General features: G+C 42.0%; 1 protein-coding gene across 6 annotated transcripts in view; it reads left to right on the top strand.

Annotated features, from left to right (window-relative positions):
* Positions 1–23,116, top strand: part of NPR3 (natriuretic peptide receptor 3) — a 64,579-nt gene that overhangs the window by 26,723 nt on the left and 14,740 nt on the right. For all 6 annotated transcript variants that reach the window (XM_075128410.1, XM_075128409.1, XM_075128411.1 and 3 more), the window contains 3 exons: positions 12,807–12,942; positions 17,486–17,580; positions 21,867–22,002. In XM_075128410.1, the coding sequence (XP_074984511.1) occupies positions 12,807–12,942; positions 17,486–17,580; positions 21,867–22,002 (367 nt within the window). The remainder of the gene's footprint in view (positions 1–12,806; positions 12,943–17,485; positions 17,581–21,866; positions 22,003–23,116) is intronic.

The following is a 23,116-nucleotide window of genomic DNA, read 5'->3' as shown; positions in this document are numbered from 1 at the left end:
GGCCCTGCTTGGCAGACCCCCTGAACCCTGCTTGCGACCCCCCAGGGGGCCTCACACCCGTGGTTGATAACTGCTGATATGTAGCCAAGGGATTTACTTCCTTCCTTAAGGGCTCGGTGTGGAGCACACTGAAGTCAATGGTAAAGACTCCCATTGACTTCAATAGGCTTGGGATCAGGCCCCAAATCTGCTGAAGGGAGTCTTATTGCCCTTATGCATTTATTAATCTTAACTCAAGGAATAGTTTTAGATTATATTTTTGATGCCTGCTGTTTGGTATGTTGGCAGCAGGCAGTTAGTAGAAATTTAAGGCTATTTTATAGATAATGAGACCAAAGGAATGCCCTAGTAAAAGGTAGAGTAAGCAATAAATAAATAAAACAGTGTGGAACCATTATAATTATTGTTCTGGAGGGATTCTTCCCCGTACTTGTATGTCATTTTCCATTCTGCTATACTCTGTTCTGCATTTTACTGTGTTGCTATCCTGTATCTTAGAACGAAAATGGGCCTATACTTTAATTCACAATTGTGACAAATGAGCAACTTGTGGCTGTGCCAGCTAAATGATGATGAATAAATTAACCACTTGATTACAAATGAAAAATGAGGAAGAAATACTGATAGAAATGTAGGGCTGGAAGGGACCTCAAGAGGTCATCAGCCCCCAACACTGAGGCAGGACCAAGAAAACCTAAACCAATCCCTGACAGGCAATTATCTAACCTGTTCTTAAAAATCTCTAGTGATGGGGATTCTACAACCTCCTTTGGAAGCTTATTCAAGTAGTTAACTATCCTTATAGTTTGAAAGTATTTCCTAATATCTAACCTAAATCTTCCTTGCTGAAGATAAAGTAGATTACTTCTTGTCCTACCTTCAATGAGGCCTGGAAAAAAATTCAGAGTCCCCTTTATAACAGCCTTAACACACCTGAAGATTTATCAGGTCTCCACTCAGTCTTCTTTTCTCAAAAGTAAAGATGCCCATTTTTTAAAACTTGTCCTAATAGCTCAGGTTTTCTAAGCCTTTTATCATTTTTGTAGTTCTGCACTGGACTCTCTTCAGTTTGTCTTCATCTTTCTTAAAGTGTGGGGTCCAAAACAGGACATAGTACTTCAGCTGAGGCCTGACAAGTGCTGAGTAGACTAACTCTGCTGCAGGCCCTGACTCCTGACACTTTCATCTAGGCTGCATTTCCCTACTTTGCTTATGAGAATGTCACATGGGACCATGTCAAAAGCCTTACTAAAAATCAAGGTATATCATGTCTACTGCTTCTGTCCATCACTTAGGCAAGTAACCCTGTCAAAAAAGAAAACTTAGGTTGGTTTGGCATGATTTGTTCTTGACAACTCCACATGGGTTTTTCTTTATCACCCTCTTAGCCTCTAGTTACTTACAAATTGATTGTTTAATAATTGTTCCAGTATCTTTCCATGTATCAAAGTTAGGTAGACTGGCATATAATTCCCTGGGTCCTCTTTGTTTCCCTTTTAAAAAATAGGCACTCTGCTTGCTCTTCTCCAGTAGTCTGGGACCTCAGCTGTCCACTATGAGTTTTCAAGGATAGTTGCTAATGGTTCTGAGATTCTACTTCAGCAAATTCCTTATATATCCTAGGGTTAATTTCATCAGGCCCTACCAACTTGAATGCATATAACTTATCTAATTATTCATTAATATGTTCTTTCTTTATTCTGCCTTGTGTTCCTCCTCTCTTGTTAATATTAATTGTGTTCAGCATCTGTTCACAATTAACCTTTTTAGTGAAGACTGAAGCAAAATAGGCATTAAATACCTCATCCTGCTTGGTGTTATCCATTATTAGGTCTTCCTCCTGCTAAGTAGTGGACCTATATTTTCCTTCATCTTTCTCTTGCTCCTAATGTAGTTATAGAACCTCCTCTTATTGCTTTTTATGTCCCTTGCTAGTTCTCACTCATTTTGTTCCTTAGCCTTTCTGATTTTTACCCTGCATGCTTATGCTATTCTTTTGTACTCATCCTTAGCAATTTGTTTAATTTTCCACTTTTTGTAGGATTCCATTTTGATTTTCAGATCATTAAAGAACTCCTGATGGAGCCATATCTGCTTCTTACTACTATGCCTGTCTTTACTTCGTATTGTTATAGTTTGCTGTTGTATCTTTAGTATTGTGCTTTGAGAAACTGCCAGCTCTCCTGAACTCCTTTTTCCCTTAGATTTTCTTCCTATGCAACCCACCTACCGTCTCTCTGAGTTTAATTAAGTCTGAATTATGAGGAAGGGATAAATAAAGAGGGATGTTGTATTTATATTTTTTCTCTATTAAATGACAATAACCTACCCAGATAGAATCCCTAAATTCTCTGGAATTTGTGTAATTTTGTTATAGCTCACTACCCAAGTGTTGTTTTTTAATTTTGTTTTAGTATAATTTTTACTGAACAATTAGTCAGGTTCTGACCCAAGTATGGTATTAAAACATATAAAGATTTAGTTATAGTGGGTTAAATACTGCCCTAAATCCACATGCAGAACTCTCATTGATACCAAGTTCCAGGTAGAACATCTATTTGTTGTAGATAATATGCTTGCTACTTGGTATTAATGATCCTTTTGTCTAGGAAGAACAGTAATAGCAAATCACTAGGCTTACCTCATCCCACTGGGGTAAATGGTAACCCCTGACCCAGTGCCAGCAGAGCAGCTACATTCGTGGAGGGGATAGCAGGCAGCATATTCATCATCTCCTCCCTGGGGAAGGAGGTGCTTAGCCAGGGGGAGAGTATCTTAAAACTGTGTCCAAGTTATAGAAAAGCAGTTAGTAGAGGCTAAATCAGCTCATCTTTTGGGCTTCCTGGCCAGCACTGCCAACTTTTGGGGGCTCCAGTTCCCCCCCACCCCCCTGAACAGCAGGGATTGCTAGAGCCTTTTGCCATTGCAACCCCCCACTGCAGCTAACTTTTTGCAGCTGAGGTACATCAGCGGAAGCTAGCAAATCCCGGGACTCAGTCATGGCTGTTACATTTTCCTTTACATATGTATTGCTCTTATTGCAGGAAATGTAAATGTCATGGAGTGCAGTCCAGTCATAATATTGACTATTAATCATATAGTGTGTTTGGAGTGCTATTCAGTACTGGGACCCTGCTCAGCCATATATGGTGGAATAGAAATCACTTTTGGTTACAGTGATGAAAATATTTTGTTCCAACTATGCCTGGAGAGCACTGGGCATGTCATGTGCCCAGGAATGGAAGTTGTGGGTAGCCTTCCCTTTCTGGGAGAGGTGCTGTTTGAAATTCCATTTATATAGAAAGATGTCCAAGGTGGAACTACAAGCACTTCTCTGTGATATTTGTACATCCCCCAATTAACGTAGTATTGGAGCACTTTACAATCTTTAATATATTTATTCTCACAGCACTCCTGTGAGGTCAGGACATGCTCTTAGCCTCATTTGCAGATAGGAAACTGAGGCACCGAGATATTAAGATGCGCGAGGTCAGACAGGAAGTCTGTGGCAGAGCAAATGATTGACCCTGGGCCTCCCAGACTAGTGGCGTAAACACTGAGCCATCCTTCCCTTCTATTTGACTCCACCTACTCCAGGGAGAAGGTATGAAAAGGCAAATACCAAAAGGCAGATTCTTTTCTTTTCTGTTGTTGTGAGGGAATCGCTGAATGGATCAGACCTACGGTAAATATTGGAGTGGCACTAAGAGCAGGGATCTTTTTTTAAAACTCATCTCTGCCACAGTGCCTAGGCAGCTGCTTTGCTGTGACCTCTGCTTACTACATCTTAGTTAAGGAGTACTAGTGGCATCTTAGAGACTAACCAGTTTATTTGAGCATAAGCTTTCATGAGCTACAGCTCACTTCATCGAATGCCTCTAGTACTCCTTTTCTTTTTGTGAATACAGACTAACACGGCTGCTACTCGGAAATCTGTCAAAATACATCTTAGTTGTCTCACCATTGCCATGAGCTCCCCCTTCTGGTTCTTATATCCACCTTTTCTCTCTTGACTTACACTTAAATTGTAAACTTTTTGATCAGCTTTTCACAATATATGTGAACAGTGCCTTACACAGTGGTACCCTGATCCATCACTGGGGTTTCTAAGTGTTACCACAATACAAATAGTAGTAAAGGGAGGGAGACAGAAGAGGGGATTTCTTCTCCTCCCTACTCCCATGGCCGACAACAAGCCATCCCTCTGAGGGGTAAAAAAATGCTGTGCCTTAAGAGTTTGCTGTGTTAATGACCTGGGCTTTGTTTCTCTGACAAGTCTGACATGTTACAATAAATGTTTTAATCTATGTTTGTTTTAATCTAATTTAATCTAATCCTGGGGCAGACTAATCAAACTACACACATAATATAGGATGCCTTTTATTATCATTAACACATACACCATTGCTCAGTGTGAAATATAAAGTGGATGTTTCATCAATGTTGAAAAACATATAACTTGGCATGAACAGGCCCGCCGACAGGGGGAGCCAAAGAGGGTAATTGCCCAGGGGCCTGGATGATTTAAAAGGGCCCGGGAACCCTGGGCCCTTTTTAAATAGCCTGGGCAGGCCACAGGGCTCCTAGGCACGTGCGATGTGGCGAATGCTCCAGGCCCTGCACTTTGCGGGGGGCCCCACGGGCAGGCGCGATTGGCCAGCCCAGTGCAGTCGGTGCCGGAAGTGACGGGGTTGGTGCCGGAAGTGACGGATTCATCACGTTTGCCCTGGGCCCCCGCACCTCCTGCTAGGGACGTCCCTGCAGCCCGGAATTGCTGTCACCGGGCCTGTGCATGAATGAATGTTTCTATAACACTGTACTATCTTTCACTGTTACATAAAGCCCCTAAGGACCTCATCCTGCAAGCTTACTCAGGTGAGCAGCCCTAGTGACTTCTGTGGGTACAACTCACCTGAGTGAAGGTTGCAGGATGCAGCCATAAGTCACTACATAACAAAATACCATAACATCTAGTGAGGCTTGGAATGCTGTTTATCCTTTAGAAAGCCATTGCCTAGTTCTGATCTAGTGAACAAGTGAGTGCTTTGGCCAATTTATTTCTGTATTTCATTCTTTCAACACACTGTGGGCTAAATGCTGCCCTTAGTTACATCCACTATGTTCTTTTTCAAAGGTAAACTGAATATTAAGGAAATGACCTTTTCTGCGCTAGGCAGTTTTTTCTATTATTATTTTTTCCTCTTTCCCTTAGCAGGGGCTGCTTTTCTTCCTGTTTCTTTGAACCACTAAGCTCCAACTCCATTAGGGAAGCAGTCTTGTTGCCTGAGAGAATGGGGTATATTTTCAGCATGTGTGGATTTAAACATACAGCTCACATTAACTGCTTGTTCCTCCCATTCCAGCTGCTGTGTTGCCCTCAAAATCTTTTGATCTTCCAGTATCCCAGTGAATGTGCAGGCTTAGGCAACTGGCCGTGTTCCTGCCAACTTAGACAGTACCAAGACACAAAATATTAGTGACAGCTTTATGGCTAAATCCAAGTGCTTTTTTCTGAACGCAGTTAATCTTTGAGGAGGCTTGACATCCAGATCTGAAACTGGAGCTCAGCTCTCTTTCAGTGGACGTTTCCCTGTTAACTCCTGTATGCATGAATTGATTAGCTAGTTCATAGTCTTTGCCCATACATTAGGCACTCGAGTTTGAAAATGTTAGCCATTTCACATAGCTTGAGTGAGGCTGATGCCTAGATCCTTCCCCATCACTAAAATGCTCCATGGCTTGTAAGTGCTTTAATATAGAATCGGGAGGCTCAGTACTGGGCAATTCTAAATGCAAAACACTTTGCTATACATAGAGCAATCAGCATATGGAGAGTTATGGGTCCCCAGTAGCTGTAACTTGGCAGTCTTCCACATAAGTAACATTTTGAATTGCTGTACATGCTGTTAACGTTAATGCCTTAGTATATATGTACAGTGTGGTCACACTATAGCTGGTTGGGGGATCCATAACTTTGAATTGCCCGACTTTTGAGCATGTAAAAATCACAACCATAGTGTAGCACTGATGTAGCTTTTGCATTTAATTTCCTTGGAGGATTATTTTTTATAATGAAACATGACTACGAAGGGCAAAAAGATGGGGAATAGAGGGGAAGGATGGGAAAATGAAAGGAAGAATGTGCATTTATTTGACTATGACTTTTGGCTATGTACCTAGACCATATTTTGCACACTCTTGGATCTTACACATAGGGTGCAGTGCACCCTACAATGGGTGTGTAATCTGAAATTGGTAGTAAAGAAGTCTGAGCAGGAAGGTTCTCTGCCTCCCTTTATGACTGTCACCAAAGGGGCACAGCAAATCTGGCAGTCTTTTCTGCTGGTCACTCAGGTCATCCAAGCCACATATTGGCGGGGCACAGAGAGAACTGGAGCATCCAAGATTAAGATAGACCCATCATGCCTGCATATGTACAGTGTTTGGAGCTTCTCTCTTTCACTTATTTTAAAAATTAGCAGAAAATAGTGTGCACAATATTCTTTAATGCTTCTCACTTTTAAATCTTAGCTAGCAGAATTATTTATTACCTATAAGATTAGAGGTTCTTATAAAAGCTTTTATCAAATATGGGGCTCTTCCTTGATTACTGTCTGTTGCTGAACTGCACAATTAGTTACTATGGAGACCCAGATTTTGCCTTTAAGCATCTTACAAAGAACTCATCAGAAGTATAGTACTCTCCACTGGACAAATTTCATTGAATGTCCGTTTATTCCATCACTTTCTATCCCTTTCCACAGTGATGTATTTTCTTCTTACAGAGAGGGGAGGGTGTGTTATTTTTTGCTAGTGAATTTTGCTTTTACTATTGGATGATCTAACATCTGAATAAACATAAGAAAAGCACACATTGCTCTGGAAAGTTCAATATCATTCTAAATGGCCATTTTTAATATACCAATGATCAAGATTTTCAAAAGAGATTAATGATTTTGGAGTGCCTCAAGTTTCGGATACACAATTTGAGACACCATAAAGGGGCTTAAACTGATGAGGACCCACTATCTGAAAATAAGGCCACTTTAAAGTATTTAAAGTTGGGCTCCCAAAAATCACTAGTCTTTTTAAATATCTTGGCCACTGTTATTTAATATATATGTATTGCATGTACAGATACCTCAAACAGTGCCAAAGAGAATGATATCAGACTTTCCAAAGCAATTCATGTGTGGGCTAAGAACTAAGATGAGATATTTTGGATCAGATGGTCTTCGCTTCAAAGAGTTATGTGTTTGAAAATGGGGGTATGTAAGAAAGTGCCTTCTTAGCCATAACTAGTGTGCCTAGTATGACAGATGGTATATTAAAATTATTTTGTGTTTATAGGGTCTCCCCCCCCCCAAAAAAAAAAAAAAAAAAAACCCAGTTCTAGTTACAGCTGTAGAGCTACAAAGTGAAACTGGATGAGTGTTATCAAAGACAAATGGAATGGTACCCAATAACAGGAACAGAGTTCCTTCAGAACAATCTGTGAAATTATCTCAAAGTCATTAAATAGCAAAATAATGAATTCATGTTCATCTTATCCCTATGTCCTCTCCTTTGCGGTATTCCTTTCAGATGCAACCATGCAACCATTAGAGACGAACAGCCTAAGAGGGCTCTTTGTTACACATCCCCGTGACACCCTTATTGTGAAAAAGAAAAAAATATATCACAGCAATAGGGATATTCAGATGGTGCAGCAGGAGGATAGGCAGGTAGATTGTAAGCGCTTTATAACATCCCATATTCCCTTTTAAGGATTTGTGCTTGAAAGTACTATGTGACTAATGTGAGGGCTAACTAATGCACAAGGCACTACAGAGTTTGGGGTGCCTCTTCCACTAGAAATGGGGGTAATAAATGGGGGTAATAATTTTTTTAAACTGGAAAACATGAAACCAGCAGAATTTCCAGTGTTAGGTTTGCCAGGCCTAAAGCAGACATTACTAAAACTATTAATCATCAGTCCCTTAAGACTGACTGCTTTCAGGAACTCTGGCTGTTTGGATTAAGCCCAGTGTGAGGAAAAGGTACCCTATAAGTGTTCTTAGTGGGCACTGGGAATGAAAAGCCAGTTGTGTTCATGTCACATACAAGAGAACACTTGCATCAAAATCTGCCACAGTAAAATAGCATGTTGTAGAATAAGACAGGTCTCATGCTAAAACCAGCTGGTAGAATAGAAATGAGGAGAGCACTAAGAAAAGATAGGCACCATCAAACAGCTGGTGTATAAGAAATTAGGGCAGGAGCCTAATGAAACTAGAAACCATGGTCCAAAATCCAGTTGAGAAATCCTGGCATCATTGAAGTCAATGGCAAAACTTCTATTGACTTCAGTGGGGCCAGGATTTATTGAGTTGGCCAACTCTCTCTTTTGTTTGTTTGTTTAAAAGAAGACGACATGAAAAACTATGCCCTCCAATATCCATATAATGAGGGACTGTCATAGCGTGAGCTTTTCCACACACAGATCCTCCAGTTCCATGCAAACAGCTGCTGGAGAGAGTCTACTGTCTCTCAAGGTAGAAATAATTTTGTCTTCCTGATCTTTAGGCTGTGGCTTCCTTTTAACCTTTGCATTTCATTTTTCTGAGGTTCATTCACATGAATTGTTTGCTGCTTCGGTGGCACTGGCTCCTTTTTCTAAACGTTTGGCGGATCTTTTTAAATGAAGCATAGGTGAGAATTAGAAACATCCGCAGCCCCAGTTAAGATGTCAGAGAAATTTTAACTTTGATTCTATGAGCTTCAGAGTCAGGATGAATGAACTATGCTTATTGCAGATAGCTGGCTTGAGGACGAAAGAATGTCTTCTGTGTAGCTACATAACAAGGAGCTTGATTATCTTAACACAGCCAATCGACTATGTAATTCTTTATTATCTATGTAACAGCTATTTACTTAACTGGCTACATGTTGTTATCTTTTGGCATTGTATATGTCCAGCTACAACTACGAGAGGCTGAACAGAACTTTATTTATCTGGATTTTGAGCTGTTCAAAAGCAATGAAATTAATGGTAAACTAAATATTGTTTCTAAACAGTAGTATATTTGGGGAAGGCGGGCAGGGGCGCACCAGAAATGTCAAGAAGAGTGAAATCTTTGCTTGCTCATTGGCTAGTTGCAGCCCAGGCAGGCACTTTCCCAATATAACTAAACTGTGAGTGAATGGGACCACCCTCCTTGTGGCTGAAAAGATAATTCACTGTGAATTATTGTGCACCAAGCCAGGATGTGTTGTGGTTTTGAGATGTGAGCAATTGCTTACAGGAGAGGAACACATGTACAGCTTAAGCCGTATTGCCTTACAATGGGATCCATATTTGAATCCAGGCTCCTAATGTAATTCACTACATCAGCTGGTGGTATTATTATTTATTATTATGTAGTCATTTGCTAAGCACTGTTGCTTTCGGAAGAACAGAAACATAAAGGCAGTCCCTGCAATCTAAGATTCGGGCACCTATATGATAAGATATATTGAGAGATACAGGGGAGAGTAGGGCTACATGGTGCAAACTTTATTCACATTGGTGAGCACTGACTCACACAAGTGGTCCCACTGAGCTCAAAGTCATCTTCCTTTCACTAGCTGTTTCTTTCCATTGTTACGTTTTTTTGATTTATATTGAGCACAAAAATTGGGGGCCAGATTGTAGATTGAATTTGGTCCTGGCATGAGTGCACATGGGTGTCTCCTTGTACCCTCCAGCATGCTATACACATGCGGAGGCTAGCCCCAATTGTAGCTCCAGAACTCTCTTGCGCAGGGAGCTGTCAAGAGGTACAGCTATGGCTACATTGCTCACGCTGGCCAGCAGAGCAAGTGAGACACAGGGGTGCACACATGGTCCTCTCCTAAAAGGGGTAGTGCAGTGAGCACATGCACCCTGCACACAAGGATGCTCTGGCACATATTAGAAGTCAAACTCTTGTTGGTGTGGCTGTTGGGCATAGCACTTCTGCTCCATGACATTGACTTAATGGTAAAATTGAGCCCTTTCTGTGTAGGAAAAGTGCTACAACAGCTTCTGCGTGGGGCTCAGCTGAGATTGCAGGAGCTTCACTTCAGCACTGAATTTGCTAATATTATTGATTTGTAGGGCTGTAGTACCCAGAGGCCCCATCGTATTGTCACTCTATGTACACAGAGATAGGAGGAGTCAGTCGAGGCCCCGAAGAACTTAGTAGCTAAACAAATAAGACAGTTAAAGGGTGGAAGTAAAGAAGCATCGCTCACTGACATGAATTGAGCCTTGTGCTGAGCTCCACTATATATGTGAAACTCCCATGGAAGTCAGTGTGAGTTGTGCCCATGCTCTAGTGGGCATGATTGGCATACTGATTATACAGTATACAGATCTGTATATATACAGTATACAGTATGTGTACAGTATACTGCAGAACTGGAATTAATTTGCAAACTGGACACCATCAAATTAGGCCTGAATAAAGACTGGGAGTGGATGGGTCACTACAAAAAGTAATTTTCCCTCTGCTGATTCTCACACCTTCTTGTCAACTGTTGGGAATGGGCGATGTCCACCTTGATTGCACTGGCCTCGTTAGCACTACAAAGGTAATTTTCCCTCTGGTAATATTCACCCCTTTTTGTTAACTGTTGAGAATAGGCCACTTCCACCTTAATTGAAATGGCCTCGTTAGCACTGACCCCCCACTTGGTAAGGCAACTCCCATCTTTTCATGTGCTGTAATATATATGTTGCTTACTGTATTTTCCACTCCATGCATCTGACGAAGTAGGTTTTAGCCCACGAAAGCTTATGTCCAAATAAATTTGTTAGTCTCTAAGGTGCCACAAGGACTCCTTGTTGTTTTTGCTGATATAGATTTACATGGCTACCACTCTGCAACCAGTATACAGACACACTCTCAGGGGTGCTGGAACTAGGGGTGCTCCCACACCCTCTGGCTTGAAGTGTTTTCCATCATATACAGGGTTTAGAGTTTTGTTCAGTGGCTTGCAGCACCCCCACTATAAAAATTGTTCCAACAATACCCCCCCAGTCTGGTCTTTTGTATCACTTCTTAATCAGGTGCATAAAGTAACTTCCATGTATTGCATATCACTTCCAGGAAAGCAAGGAAAATTGATTGAGATTTGGGTTTAGTTGATATTTTGGAGCCTGATCTTACTGAAGTCAATGGCAACACTTTCATTGACTTCAGTGGGAGCCAGGATCAGGCCCAAATCATTTCAGGTTCAGTGGGTTTGGCAGAAATTTTAGTTGAAGGTCAACCTTGGGTGAACTTTTTCCAGTTTTGGGGGGGAAGGTTTTCAGCAAACCCCTTCCTTCTCCACAGATGCCAGGTAGGAATTCATGCTTTAGAATCAATATGAAAACTGGGTGTTTCACGTTGTTTCAACTTGAAATAGACCTGAGCCAAAACCTCAGAACTGAACACCCCAGATTTTGGGGGAAAATGAACCCAAATGTGAGTTCATGTGTGGTCCCTCTCCCTACCAGGCGCTGAACCAAAATCCCCAGCTCCAACCTCCCTGAATTTTGAGGAAGTTTGGATCTAGCACTGAACTTTGCCACCCACTCTCATGTCTAGGTTTTGATCTCACATCAGGCAAACTTAGCTGGCATCAACTGAGTTTGAATTTTCAGTTTGAACCCAGAACTTGAGAAAAAAATAAGATTTCAGATCTAGCACCTAAAAAGACTTATTTTAAATTTGCCACCCTACTGTGAACCAAACCTACCAGTTTTTTGCACTGCTCTGTTCATAAATGTTGTGGAGATCAGTGGGAGATCAGTCTAGTGTAGCTCTAATGTGAAATCACATTTGCTTTCATTGAAGGGCAGTGCTGGTTTACAATACAGTATTTACTTTTTGTATTTGTACTGGAAAATGACATTTCATTTAGCTCATGCCATTTACTGAAACAGATGTAAAAGATGGGAAACTAGTTTTCTGGCAACTCCAGAGAACGTTACATAGTACAGGGTAAACAGCTTGCTCTGTTGTTCATTTGCTAGCGGAGAGATGGTCTGTTGAGCAAGATCCAGAATCAGCAGAAATGGAGGGGAGTAATCATTAAACAAACAAATCTGTCAGCAAAGTCAGAAAAACTTCCTCTCTCCATAAACATAATGGGGAGAGGATATTTTCATATCCAATGAAGTGTGCTGTGTAAAACAGACAATTAACCAGATGTGCTCTCCTGGGGTTTTGGAACAGGCGCATGTCTGCATTAAACTATTGATCCAGCTCTGCTAGTCTAGTAAGCCTATGAACTAGGGGTGTAAATGCTACCCAGCCAAGGGCTGCAGAATCTGGCCTGAATACAGAAGATGATGTAAGAGAACGGTCCTGCAAGATGATGAGGGCCCTCAGGCTAATGAGGATGAGGATGCTCAGCACCTTATAGAAGATACTCAGCATCTCAAAGGATCAGCTGCACAGTTTATACGCAGATTGGCACATGAACTGTGGTACAGTGAATTTCCCCTCTGTAACATTGTTTAGATGTGATAATGAAGCACCATTTGAATGCCAGATTTGCTGAGAGTAAAAAAAACACACCAAAAAAACCAGTTAGTGGTTTTCCATTAAATATTACAAGTTGCAAAATTCTCTGTTTTAATTTGAAACAAAGATTCAGAACCAGAAAATGGGTTATTTCGATTATTCTGTAGAAGTTCCCTAATATTAATCAATTTGGGCCAAGCCTGGTCTCCCTGATCCAGGGTTTGAGCCTTTGTAAAGATAAATATTTTTTCATAGATGGCTTAAAGATGAATGTTGTCGTCTTGTTCTTAGGTTAACATGTTTGTGGAAGGATTCCATGATGCCATTCTTCTCTATGCTCTGGCTTTGCGTGAAGTCCTAAAATATGGCTTTAGCAAGAAGGATGGGGATAAAATTGTACATCAGACACGGAACAGGACATATGAAGGTAGGTGTCTGCTAGTTGGAATACTGGATTGTATCAGTATCATTACAACTCAGGCTATTACTGTGTGTTTCGCTTAGGGACCAGGACACAAGAGGTTAAAAAATAGTCAGACTATATGCTCTTCAAATATACACACTGCATTTTTAAAGATCAAATAATTCACCACTTGGAACATTTTTCATAACATCCCTTTAGGTATTATTCTGCCCAAAGGAACTCCTAATAATTTAATGACCCTCATTAGGGTTGTAAAGAAATGCCAATAACTTTCTCAGGCTCCTTTGTTTTTGAAAAGATTATAGCAGCTTGTCTTACTTCATGTGCATCTACTAGCTCTTGAGCTTGCTTCATTTTTTCCATTTAGCGTTTTTATCTTAACAAGCTGGATTCGATAAAAGCTCACCGGTGCCAATTTTTCCTTTGTCGTCGATGCTGTTTTGAGCATTGGAAGGTTTTTCTTCCCTTCCTTTTAAGAGCTTTGTTTGTTATCTCAGATACAGTAACCAAAGAGGACTGTGGCTTTCTGGGCCTAATCCCTTACGCCCTGAGTCTACAGAGACTTCAGCAGATGCGTAACTTTAAACATGTGAGTAGTCCCTCCCGTTGATGTAGTTATGCATGTGCTTAAGTTTTTGCAGAGTATGGGCCTCAGTAAAGAAACCGAGCAGTGTGACATCACCAGACCCACATATCATTTCTTACATTAATCTTTCAGTGTTAGATTACCAAGATTTCCAGTGGAAGTACTTGAGAAAGAAAATATTTCCCTTACATAAGAAACCAACAATTAACTCAGAAATATAACAGCTATGAAAGACATAATGGGCCAGATGCTCAGCTGCAATGAGTATACACCGGGCAGAGCTGAGGAGAAGTGAAGGGGCAGGTGACTCCAAGCCACCTTTCTGTTCCCCTGATCCTGGGTTGACCAAAGGCCAATATGATCCCCAGTGTAATTTAAAGCAGCCTGGTGACTACTCTGAATTATGCAGCTGAAGCAGTCCCACAGGCACCACTGCACTAGGTGAGGATCGGGTACAGCGCTGTATAACCTGCTCCATCCCCTCCAAATCATGGCACCTCACAGCACTCTACACCCAGGGGATTCCCCTCTGTCATGAGATTCCTTTTACAGCAGCCTCTCTGAACAGAGAATCCAGCCCAAAATGTCCATCTTATGTCCCATAATTTTATGCTAGAATCCTCCAAGAACATGCCAAGCTATGGTGCGTCCTTGCAAGTTTCGTATACAGATATGTGCTCCAACCAATGGGACTGCCAGGCTGAACAATAGTGTCCTGAGCTGCTTTACTCATAAAATCAGCCAAGAGAAAAGAAGGTTCTCTTTCCTCACTGGTAAAAAACAGTTCTTTGTTGCTGAGCAACCTCTCTCTTATCATAGCTATTTTGAAAATTCAGGCTGAGCTGTCAGGAGCATAAGACTGAAAGGTGAAGACTCCCCCCACCCACACACACCTCACCATCCCAGTACTTCGCTGGACAAATATTTATTCATTATGGGCCTGATGTTGGCCTCTTAGGAGCCAATCCTACAAGGAGAACCGTGCAAGCAGGCTCCTGTCCTTGTGGGGAGCCCTACCATGGTCAGTGGGGCTCTATGCAGGAGCAGAGTCCATTGCAGGATGGGGCCTTATATTGCACCTGAAATTTTGCACACAGATCATTGAAAACATAGTTGTTGCCATTTAGATTTCTAACAGCCTGGGCACCTTTTCTCCACGGTACATTCTGGTCCACATCAGACAGGTGTCCAGTCAGGAATCCAATTGGCTGTTAATAGCTGCTAAAGAAACATTTGTGCACATCCTCCCCTCTGCATAGGTTGGGGCAGGGGAGAGCCAGTCAATGGTATGCTTCAGGAGAGGGATATGGACTAGAACTGGTCAAAAATTCTCCAATGAAACAGTTTTCCATTAGAAATGCTGATTTAAAAAAAAATAAATTATATTAATGTTTTGATAGTCTTATCAAGTCAAAACAAAGCACTTCCATATTTCCAGATCAAAATTTCAAAAAATTTTGTTCTGCAGGCCATTTTCAACTTTTAATTACAATTCAGGATGAAAGAAAATTTCAGATTTTCCAAGTTTTGACTAGCTCTATTAATGACTTCAGGCCAGATGGTCTTGGCTTCCTGAGTCAGTAAGCTTTCTGTTCCAGTAAACACTTCCTTTCAGCTCTGGGAGCCAGCCTTGCCGTGCCAGACAAGTTGGTAGTGGCCTCTGAGTGTTGCTATTGCCATTTGGTTGTACTCACTCCTTAATCCTTCAGTCCAGGATAGTAACACAAATTTGTGATTGTTTGGCTACTGTACCATTACATCTACAGGCAGTCATTTGGTTGTAAACAGTTTGGTTAATACTCAGTAGGCCTAAGATTAAACTCGCATTAATCTTTCCTGAGGTCATTCCATTTTAATAGGAAAAGAGCAAAGGTGAAGCATTTTAGCTCATTGAGCATTTGGGAAGATTAGGTTTGTTGAGAAAAATGTACGTTCTGGTACTGGGTAGCGGAAGTCTCTCTCCTGGTTTGTAATTGCACCTTGGGACCTGATTCTCCACTCCCCTGCACTTTGCGTAATCGTCTCTGTGGCATGGGTGTAAAGATCCACCATTCTGATGTGCATTCACTTTGCACAGTGCAGTAGAGAATCAGGCCCATGGTCTTCATCCCCAGACTGAAGAAGAGCTACACTAGAACCTTGCTAACTGTGCTCTTTGCTTTGTTCTTGCCCTGTTCTCTGCCCACCCCTCGGCAAAAAGTTGGCACTGGAGAGAGGTCTTGTGTTCTTATGATTCCATTGTTCTCACAAACTCTGCCACATTACATGTACTAGTATACTGGGACGTATTATCCATAATCATTAAACTACAGGAAAGCTGACAAAATAAACGATCACAGTGCACTATGTGTTGCATTATCCTGTTTTATTATTGGGTTTGTTGACTGTCAGCCTGATTCTGCCAGCTTTATTCATGGCACCTTACTCCACAAGAAGGTCCCCTGATTTCAGTGGAACTACTCAGTAAGGGCCTAAATCTACCAATTGCTAAATTCAGTCATTCACCAAGGTCAAATCATGACACCCTTGCTCACTTTTTTGCTCAGTCAGGGAAAAGTCCGAGTGGGCCTGATCTGCTCTTGCTTATACCGCTATAACTCAGGAGTAACTCCACTGAAATCAGTGAAGGCAAATTGCTGTAACACTGGGGTCAGAGAAGAATCAGGCCCAGTGACTTTAGTGGAGTTGTTCCTGGAGTTAAACCTGAATTAAAAACTCATTAAGAATTTCAGGATTTGGCACAGAGTTTCCCAGTCATGAGTGTGTATTCGCAAAGTTCTACAGTGTCTTTGACAGAAATGTGTGTGGCTGTTACTGTATGCATGCTGAGCCAGAGCCCCAGGGATGTAAACTGGAATAGAACCATGGTCTTCAGTAGAGCTCCATCAGTTTACACCAATGAATGAACTGACCCTACATTTCACTGGAGATTAGTCACTGAGGGCAGGTGCCATGGTGAAGACTTGAGAAACTGATGCCGAGTGTTGTATGAGTCTTTCTCAAAGTTGTAACTAGAAATATTGAAATAAATAGGAATTGAACCCAATTTCATGTAGAGAATTTGTATAGAGCCTTGACCTTAAGAAGGGCTGATTACCCAAAACTGTTATTTAAGTCTATATGAGCTGTGGGTTTGTCAAACCCACACAGTATATTCTTGGGTGGGGGGTGCATAATTCAGTGCCATTGAATTCTATGGGAAGGGTCTCATTGACTTCAGTGAATGTTTAATAATGCCCTTGAGCTCTACGTGTAACATAGAGAAGAAAGGAAATATGGCCCCGATTCTGCAAAGCACTTAAACATACTTTTAAGCTTGACAGTGAGACTGAGGTATATGCATTAAGTACTTTACTGAACTGGAGCCTGTCAGAGTAAACCTGCCCTTTCAGGATCAAATTTTTCAGCCCCAGCGAAGATGATGGAATTTGAGGGCAGGATTCAGCCCACAGTAAAGCAGCTATATCCATTATCCCCCCACATCATATCCAGTGAGAACAGCAATAAACCAGCTCCACACATGTACCACATGTCGGAGCTGCTGACTCTGGCCTTGGTCTCTGTTTCATTAGTTCTCAGCTTCACATAAGCATGTGTGTTTTTACTTGGGCTTTGTTATCTATTTCAGGACAAGGCCCTGTGTAAATTAATTTGCATGAAATGCATTTTTATTTTTATTCCAGTGCTCTAAGTTTCTGGATTACATTTTTTGCACATATTCCCCAAACAGGCTCACATATTTTATATTTCAAAAGGAGAAATGTTAAGCATTTTGGAATGCAGACGCTGAGATGAAATTACAATTTCTTCTGGAATGCCAATAAAAGTGCTGTGAGACTGATGAGATTTCCTGTCAAGTATCAGTCGGTAAAAATCTGTCCACTCATAGTTTTGTTTTCCTTGGAAGAGTCCAACATTTTAGCTAATTAATTTTCTAATTCCTTACATGCCATTCTCTAGGCATTGCAGGGCAGGTATCCATCGATGCCAATGGAGACCGATATGGGGATTTCTCAGTGATTGCAATGACCAACCCAGAAGCAGGCACACAGGAGGTAAGAAAATAAACATAATTGCAAATGCCTACTGATGAGATGTCCCAGCTAGTGTCAGTATAATGTACCATCATATTGTCTGCTTACTCAATAGACAGCTAATTTTTTAACTATGTGTATTAAAATGTCATAACATAATCCTACAAACCCTAAATGCAAATCCTGCTTGTAAAAGTAATCTTAAATCATAAAACTCAGTTCTACAAATCCATTCTCACTCAAAGGATTACTTGGGTGTAAGAGTTTACAGGACTAGGCTCTATATCAGGGGTGGCCAAACTTACTGACGTTCTGCGCTACATACGATAATCTTCAGAAGTTTGAGAGCTGGGTGTGCCTGCTAGGACTAGGGGCTTCTGCCCTGTGGGGCTGGGGGGAGCACCTGCCGGGTCTAGAGGCTTCAGTCCTGCAAGGTGGAGGGGAGCACCTGCTGGGTCTAGGGGTTGAAGCCCCAAGCCCCAGCAGGCACCCCCTCCCTGCTGGGCAGAAGCCCCAAGCCCCACCACCCCACCGCAGGGCAGAGGCCCCAAACTTCCTACTCCCATTCTGGTAGGCAGAGAATGGGGGTGGGGGGATTACTCCACGAGCCACACTAACTGAAAAAGAGCTGCATGCGGTTTGCAAGCTGTGATGTGGCCACCCTTGCTCTATATCTTAGCTGGTCCTGAGATATAGTTTGAAAAAGAGAAGTTGCAGAGTAAAATGACTAAGTTCCCATCTTCACTGGTAAGAAAAGATATGTTTTTACCTCAGGAAGCTAAAACACATGAGCTATCCCAAGGTAAAGACACAGTGAAGATAAGGCACTTTAGTTTTACCATGAGGAAAACTAGATGAGGTCAGCGCTAAACCACTGTCTGTGGCTGATTCACCACAGAGTCCTACTAGCTAGAGGTTAAAGCACCACTTAATACAAGCTAGATATTTTTAACATTTAACATTTATTTATAACATATTTATAACATTCAAGTTATACCTCGAGCTAACAGTGCAGTGCAGACAAGCTCGTAGTAACTCAGGGAGTTCCAATGACCTCATTTGAACAGTCCCAGTGAGTAAGGTCTAGTCACGTGAGTAATGATTTACAGGGCCTGGCTGGGTCACTAATACATTTCTATAGATACAAATGACTGAAAACTATGAACCCAACCTGCACATACTTACATGAGTAGTCATAGCTACTGGAAGTCAGTAGGACTGATTATGGGGGAAAGATTGAGTGTGATCAGCCCCTATTTGTATTAATATTTTTTTTAGTCATTTCATTCTCCCTTGCTTCACTTCTGCTTGCCTTTCATTTCCAATTGAATCTCTCTTTTCCCCCTTTGATGTTGCATTTCTTTTTCTCTTCAAAAGTATGTCTCATGTTAATTTCTTCCTTTCATTTTTGTAATCTATTAGTTGTTAATTGTGTCTGTTCTGCTCAGGTTTTTCCGCTGTCCCTGCTCTGATTTATAACCTGGCCTCTTTCTTTGATGCCATTGTTTTTTTTTATTTATTTCATTGGTTCCTTCCATCTGGTCATGAAAACTTTAGTTCCTCAATGGAATTGAGCCAGATGAGTGCATGCATTGGCCAGAACCCTGCTCACAGCTTCATACATAGACTCTAAGATCAGAAGGAACCATTAGATCATCTAGTCTGACCTCCTGTATATCACAGCCAGTTACGCCTATACTGACCCCAGTAATTGGTGTTTGACTAAAACGGATCTTCAAGAAAGACATCAAGAGATAGAGAAGTCATCACTTTCCTTAGTAGTTTGTCCCAGTGGTTAATCAGCCACACTGTTAAAAATTTGTGCCCTATTTCTAATGTGAATTTGTCTAGCTTCAGGTTCCAAGCATTCATTCTTGTTATGCCTTTCTCTGCTCAGTTAAAGAGCCTTTAAGTACCTTAATGGGGGGCGGGGAAATACTGGGAACTATACATTGTAACCAAGTTGCCTCTCAAGCTTGTTTTTGATTACTAAAAAAATTGAGCTCTTCAGGTCTCTCACTGTAAGGCGTTTTCTCCAGCCCTTGAATAACGTTTGTGACTCTTTTCTGCACCCTCTCCAATTTACTGCATCTGCAGTCCCATTTCTGAGCAATTGTTAGTTGGAATATGAATAAAAGTGTTTCCTATAAAGATTTGAACTACAGTTCACTAATGAGAGAGAAATGCAGACTCCTTTAACATGAAATTCTCCTATATAAGCCCTCAAAATAGGATTTAAGTGGCACATCTGGCTTGGGCAGGACCTATGTACAATGATGAATTTCACCCATCAGCATGCCTCAGTGGCTCAGATAAGGAAAGTTTACTTTAAGCCCAGAATTAACTGAAAATTCATGTCTGTGTTCAGATAATTACACATTCTGATGCAAATGCACCACTCACATTAACTTCCCTGGCAGCTGTGCATGTTACCTGAAGGCAGAATTTGGCCCTCCATTTCTTTTTCTTCATTAATGTTTATACGTTTTAGGGAATATTTTCAGAAGGGTGGGCAGCCCATCTCCTTTTGCAGGCAGGATTTGTTCCTGTCTTTTTGCCCCTACTGTTCACATATCTGGTATTTGTCCCTCTAACTGCAGTACTTGACTGGAGGCACAAATCATGAACAGATGCAGATACTCATTTGTTCTTGCATTTTATTTTGTGAGTGTAAACTGCACCCAGAAATGGGAGGCTAAAATATTCTCCTTTGTGAATTTCATCAAGTAGATAGAAAGCAGCCTCTTTTACTCTGCTAGTTATAGAGATAATTTGGGCCAGATTCTCGACTGTATTACTCCACCTGTATACTGTTGTAGCTCTGTTCCATTAGTGTTACACTGGTGGTGTAAATCTGGAGTAATGCAGTAGTAAACTATATCCTATATGTTTTATTTGGATGCAACATGAATCGTCCTCTCAGGCATATAAAATTAAGGAAGGAACCAACTCACAACCTTGATTACATACAGCCTTGAATTTTAAGGAAGTTCAGAGTTCAGAATCCTAATCTCGATTTTGCAACTCTCACCTCTGAACCCAAAATCCTGAACAGAAAACGGAAATGCATGTAGACCTCTTAGAACATTACAGAATGGAACCCAAAATCAGTCAAAGCTCTCCTGCTTTTAAGTTTCTTTATAACCCCAAAACCCTTGGTCCAGGTTTACTGAGGTCCATGAACTTGGTAGAGATGGTCTCCATGCAAGAAAGTTTGTGGGAGATCAGATTAAAGGGTTTTTGTTTAGGTCCGTAACACCTCTGCAGCACCTGCTGCTGCATGAGATACTGCAGGTCTTTCTGATTCCTGGCACCCCTTCTAGGTTGTTGACCTTACTTGTTAGCCCTCCAGTGGTTCAGTCCTCCAGCCTGGTCACAGTCAAAATGAACCCCTTCTGGGGTAGCAAGAGTCCTTACTAGGGAGTTCACTAAAGGAGCTCTGGGCCCTTTAAATTCAGCCCTTGGCTGAGGTTCCCAAACAAGCCTTGTCCCCTTCTCAGGTTTACATCACTTTGCCAGTGGCTGGTAGGGGAGCCTGGGCCTGCCTACTACTCCGTTTTCCAGCCGAGCAGCAGCCACACACACAGCAGCCACATACTGCTCACTTCAGTTCATTGTTGCTGTTTCCCTAGACCTCTTCTCACCTCGCCCCTTTATCTTCACCCCCTTATCTTAGGGTTAAAGTTCTCAGTTCCTATCTCTCCCTGCTTAAACTATTGTAGTTAGAACCAAACTCTGGTTGTCCCTCAAGCTCCTTTGTCCAGAGAGGAGCACCATTCCTCCTTCCTTGGTCCTAGGAACTGACCTGCTAAAGCCCTCAGCTCCTTTTTATCTAAGCCTTCTGGGCTCTGATTGGCTGCATCTCTGCAGCTGCTCTAGGCAGGTCTGGAGGGCCCACTTTTGCTGCTCCTTTCCTGGGGCGAGGTGTAGTAGGATTGTGGAGCCTCCAGCAGTAGGTCACAAAAGCCTTGGTACGTCACAGGAACCATTTCAAGAACCATCACAAAGTTTTAAACAAGCTGGCTCCAAATTTTCTCTGAACCCTGGCCATTTATTGTTTGGGGCAGAAAGCTGGTAAAATTGATTTCAGTGACTAAAGTGGAGCAGGATATGGAATTTTGTCCATTGCCGTAAATGCTGCTAATTAATGATCTCATCAATGGGATTCTGACAGGACAACTCATTCAAGTCCTGTGGCTATTCAGGACGTGCCAGAAGGCTCCAAGCACATGCAGCTCTCCAGTTTGTTTCTTTTCTCTGGGACTAAATTCATTAGAAAAGTGTGGTCATTTCTTGTTTTTACACAGGTGATTGGGGACTACTATGGAAAGCAAGGGCGTTTTGAAATTCGATCAAACGTGAAGTATCCTTGGGGTCCTGGCAAACTGAGAATAGATGAAAACAGAGTTTTAGAGCACACGAACAATACGCCTTGTAAATCATGTAAGTTTAGTGACTTAATGTTTCCTTCCAAGCTGTAAGAGAGAGAGGAAGCAGCCCATGCTGTAATACAGCATCCCCTTGTTTACACTCACGTTCCTTAATGGAACACTGTCAAGGTTGCTGGGCCTGAAAATGCCAACAGGACCTTGACAGCTGTGCTGTATTGAAACAGTTCTGTTTTTCATGGCCAGGACATATCTTTATTCCCAGACATTGCATGCTGCTACTGGGAACAAAAAGCTCAAGCAGATATGCAACTTCTTGTCAGACTCCCATCATTAAGCTGGTGCATGGCCATTATGCTACAGAGACCTCCGGGTTGGCCCTAAGCCCATGGAAGTCCCCTTCCAGGAAAATAAACGGGTAGCTCTCCGCAGGCCAGAAGGGAGCAAACATAGTGAGTAGCTGGAATATACAAGCTTGTCCCCCGAGACAAGGCGTAATTATACCCCTTTGACATATGCTGATCAGAACAGCATTAACTCTCCACAGGGTTAGGGATGGTGCCCTCCAGGGATTCTCAGCCTGAGCAGCCCCATCTCTTTCCAGTTCCCTGTGTTCACAGACCATGCCTCACAGAGGGGATAATGAGGAACGGTGACTGGAAAAAGATACTTGCAATATTTCTGTGGCAAGTTTCCCTCTGCTGTGGACATTTCCCTCAAAAGGATGGTCTTAGCTCCCCTTTTATAAGGAGGGTTTTGCAGGAAATGTATTGCTAGCTCTGGAGCCAGGAGATACCCCCAGCTTGACAGTATTATTTCCCTCTTTTCCATTCAGATTTAAAACACTAGCTGTACTCCATACTTTACTGTATACATTCATTCTGGCCCGGTCTGTCCCTGACTAGCGCAGAGGGAGACAGTGCATTTGAGACCCTTTATTATCTCCATGAGTCCCAGGGGTGGGGAGCAGCAATGCCCTTCAAAGGGTCAAGGAAGAGTGAAGAGGAGGCAGGTCCTTCGCTTCCCCCTCCCTCAGTACCAGCCCATGGAGTGGGCCAGGTATGGCAAGAGAAGCAGGCTATGCCATGCTAAAGACTGATGCAGCTAGAATGTTCCTTTTTTGCTCCTTAGAGGGGCTTTCTTCCCTGAGCTCCCTCTGGGTCATTACA

Source organism: Caretta caretta, chromosome 5 (assembly GCF_965140235.1).
Source record: "Caretta caretta isolate rCarCar2 chromosome 5, rCarCar1.hap1, whole genome shotgun sequence".
NCBI lineage: Eukaryota > Metazoa > Chordata > Testudines > Cheloniidae > Caretta > Caretta caretta.
This window is presented reverse-complemented; position numbering and strand designations above follow the sequence as displayed.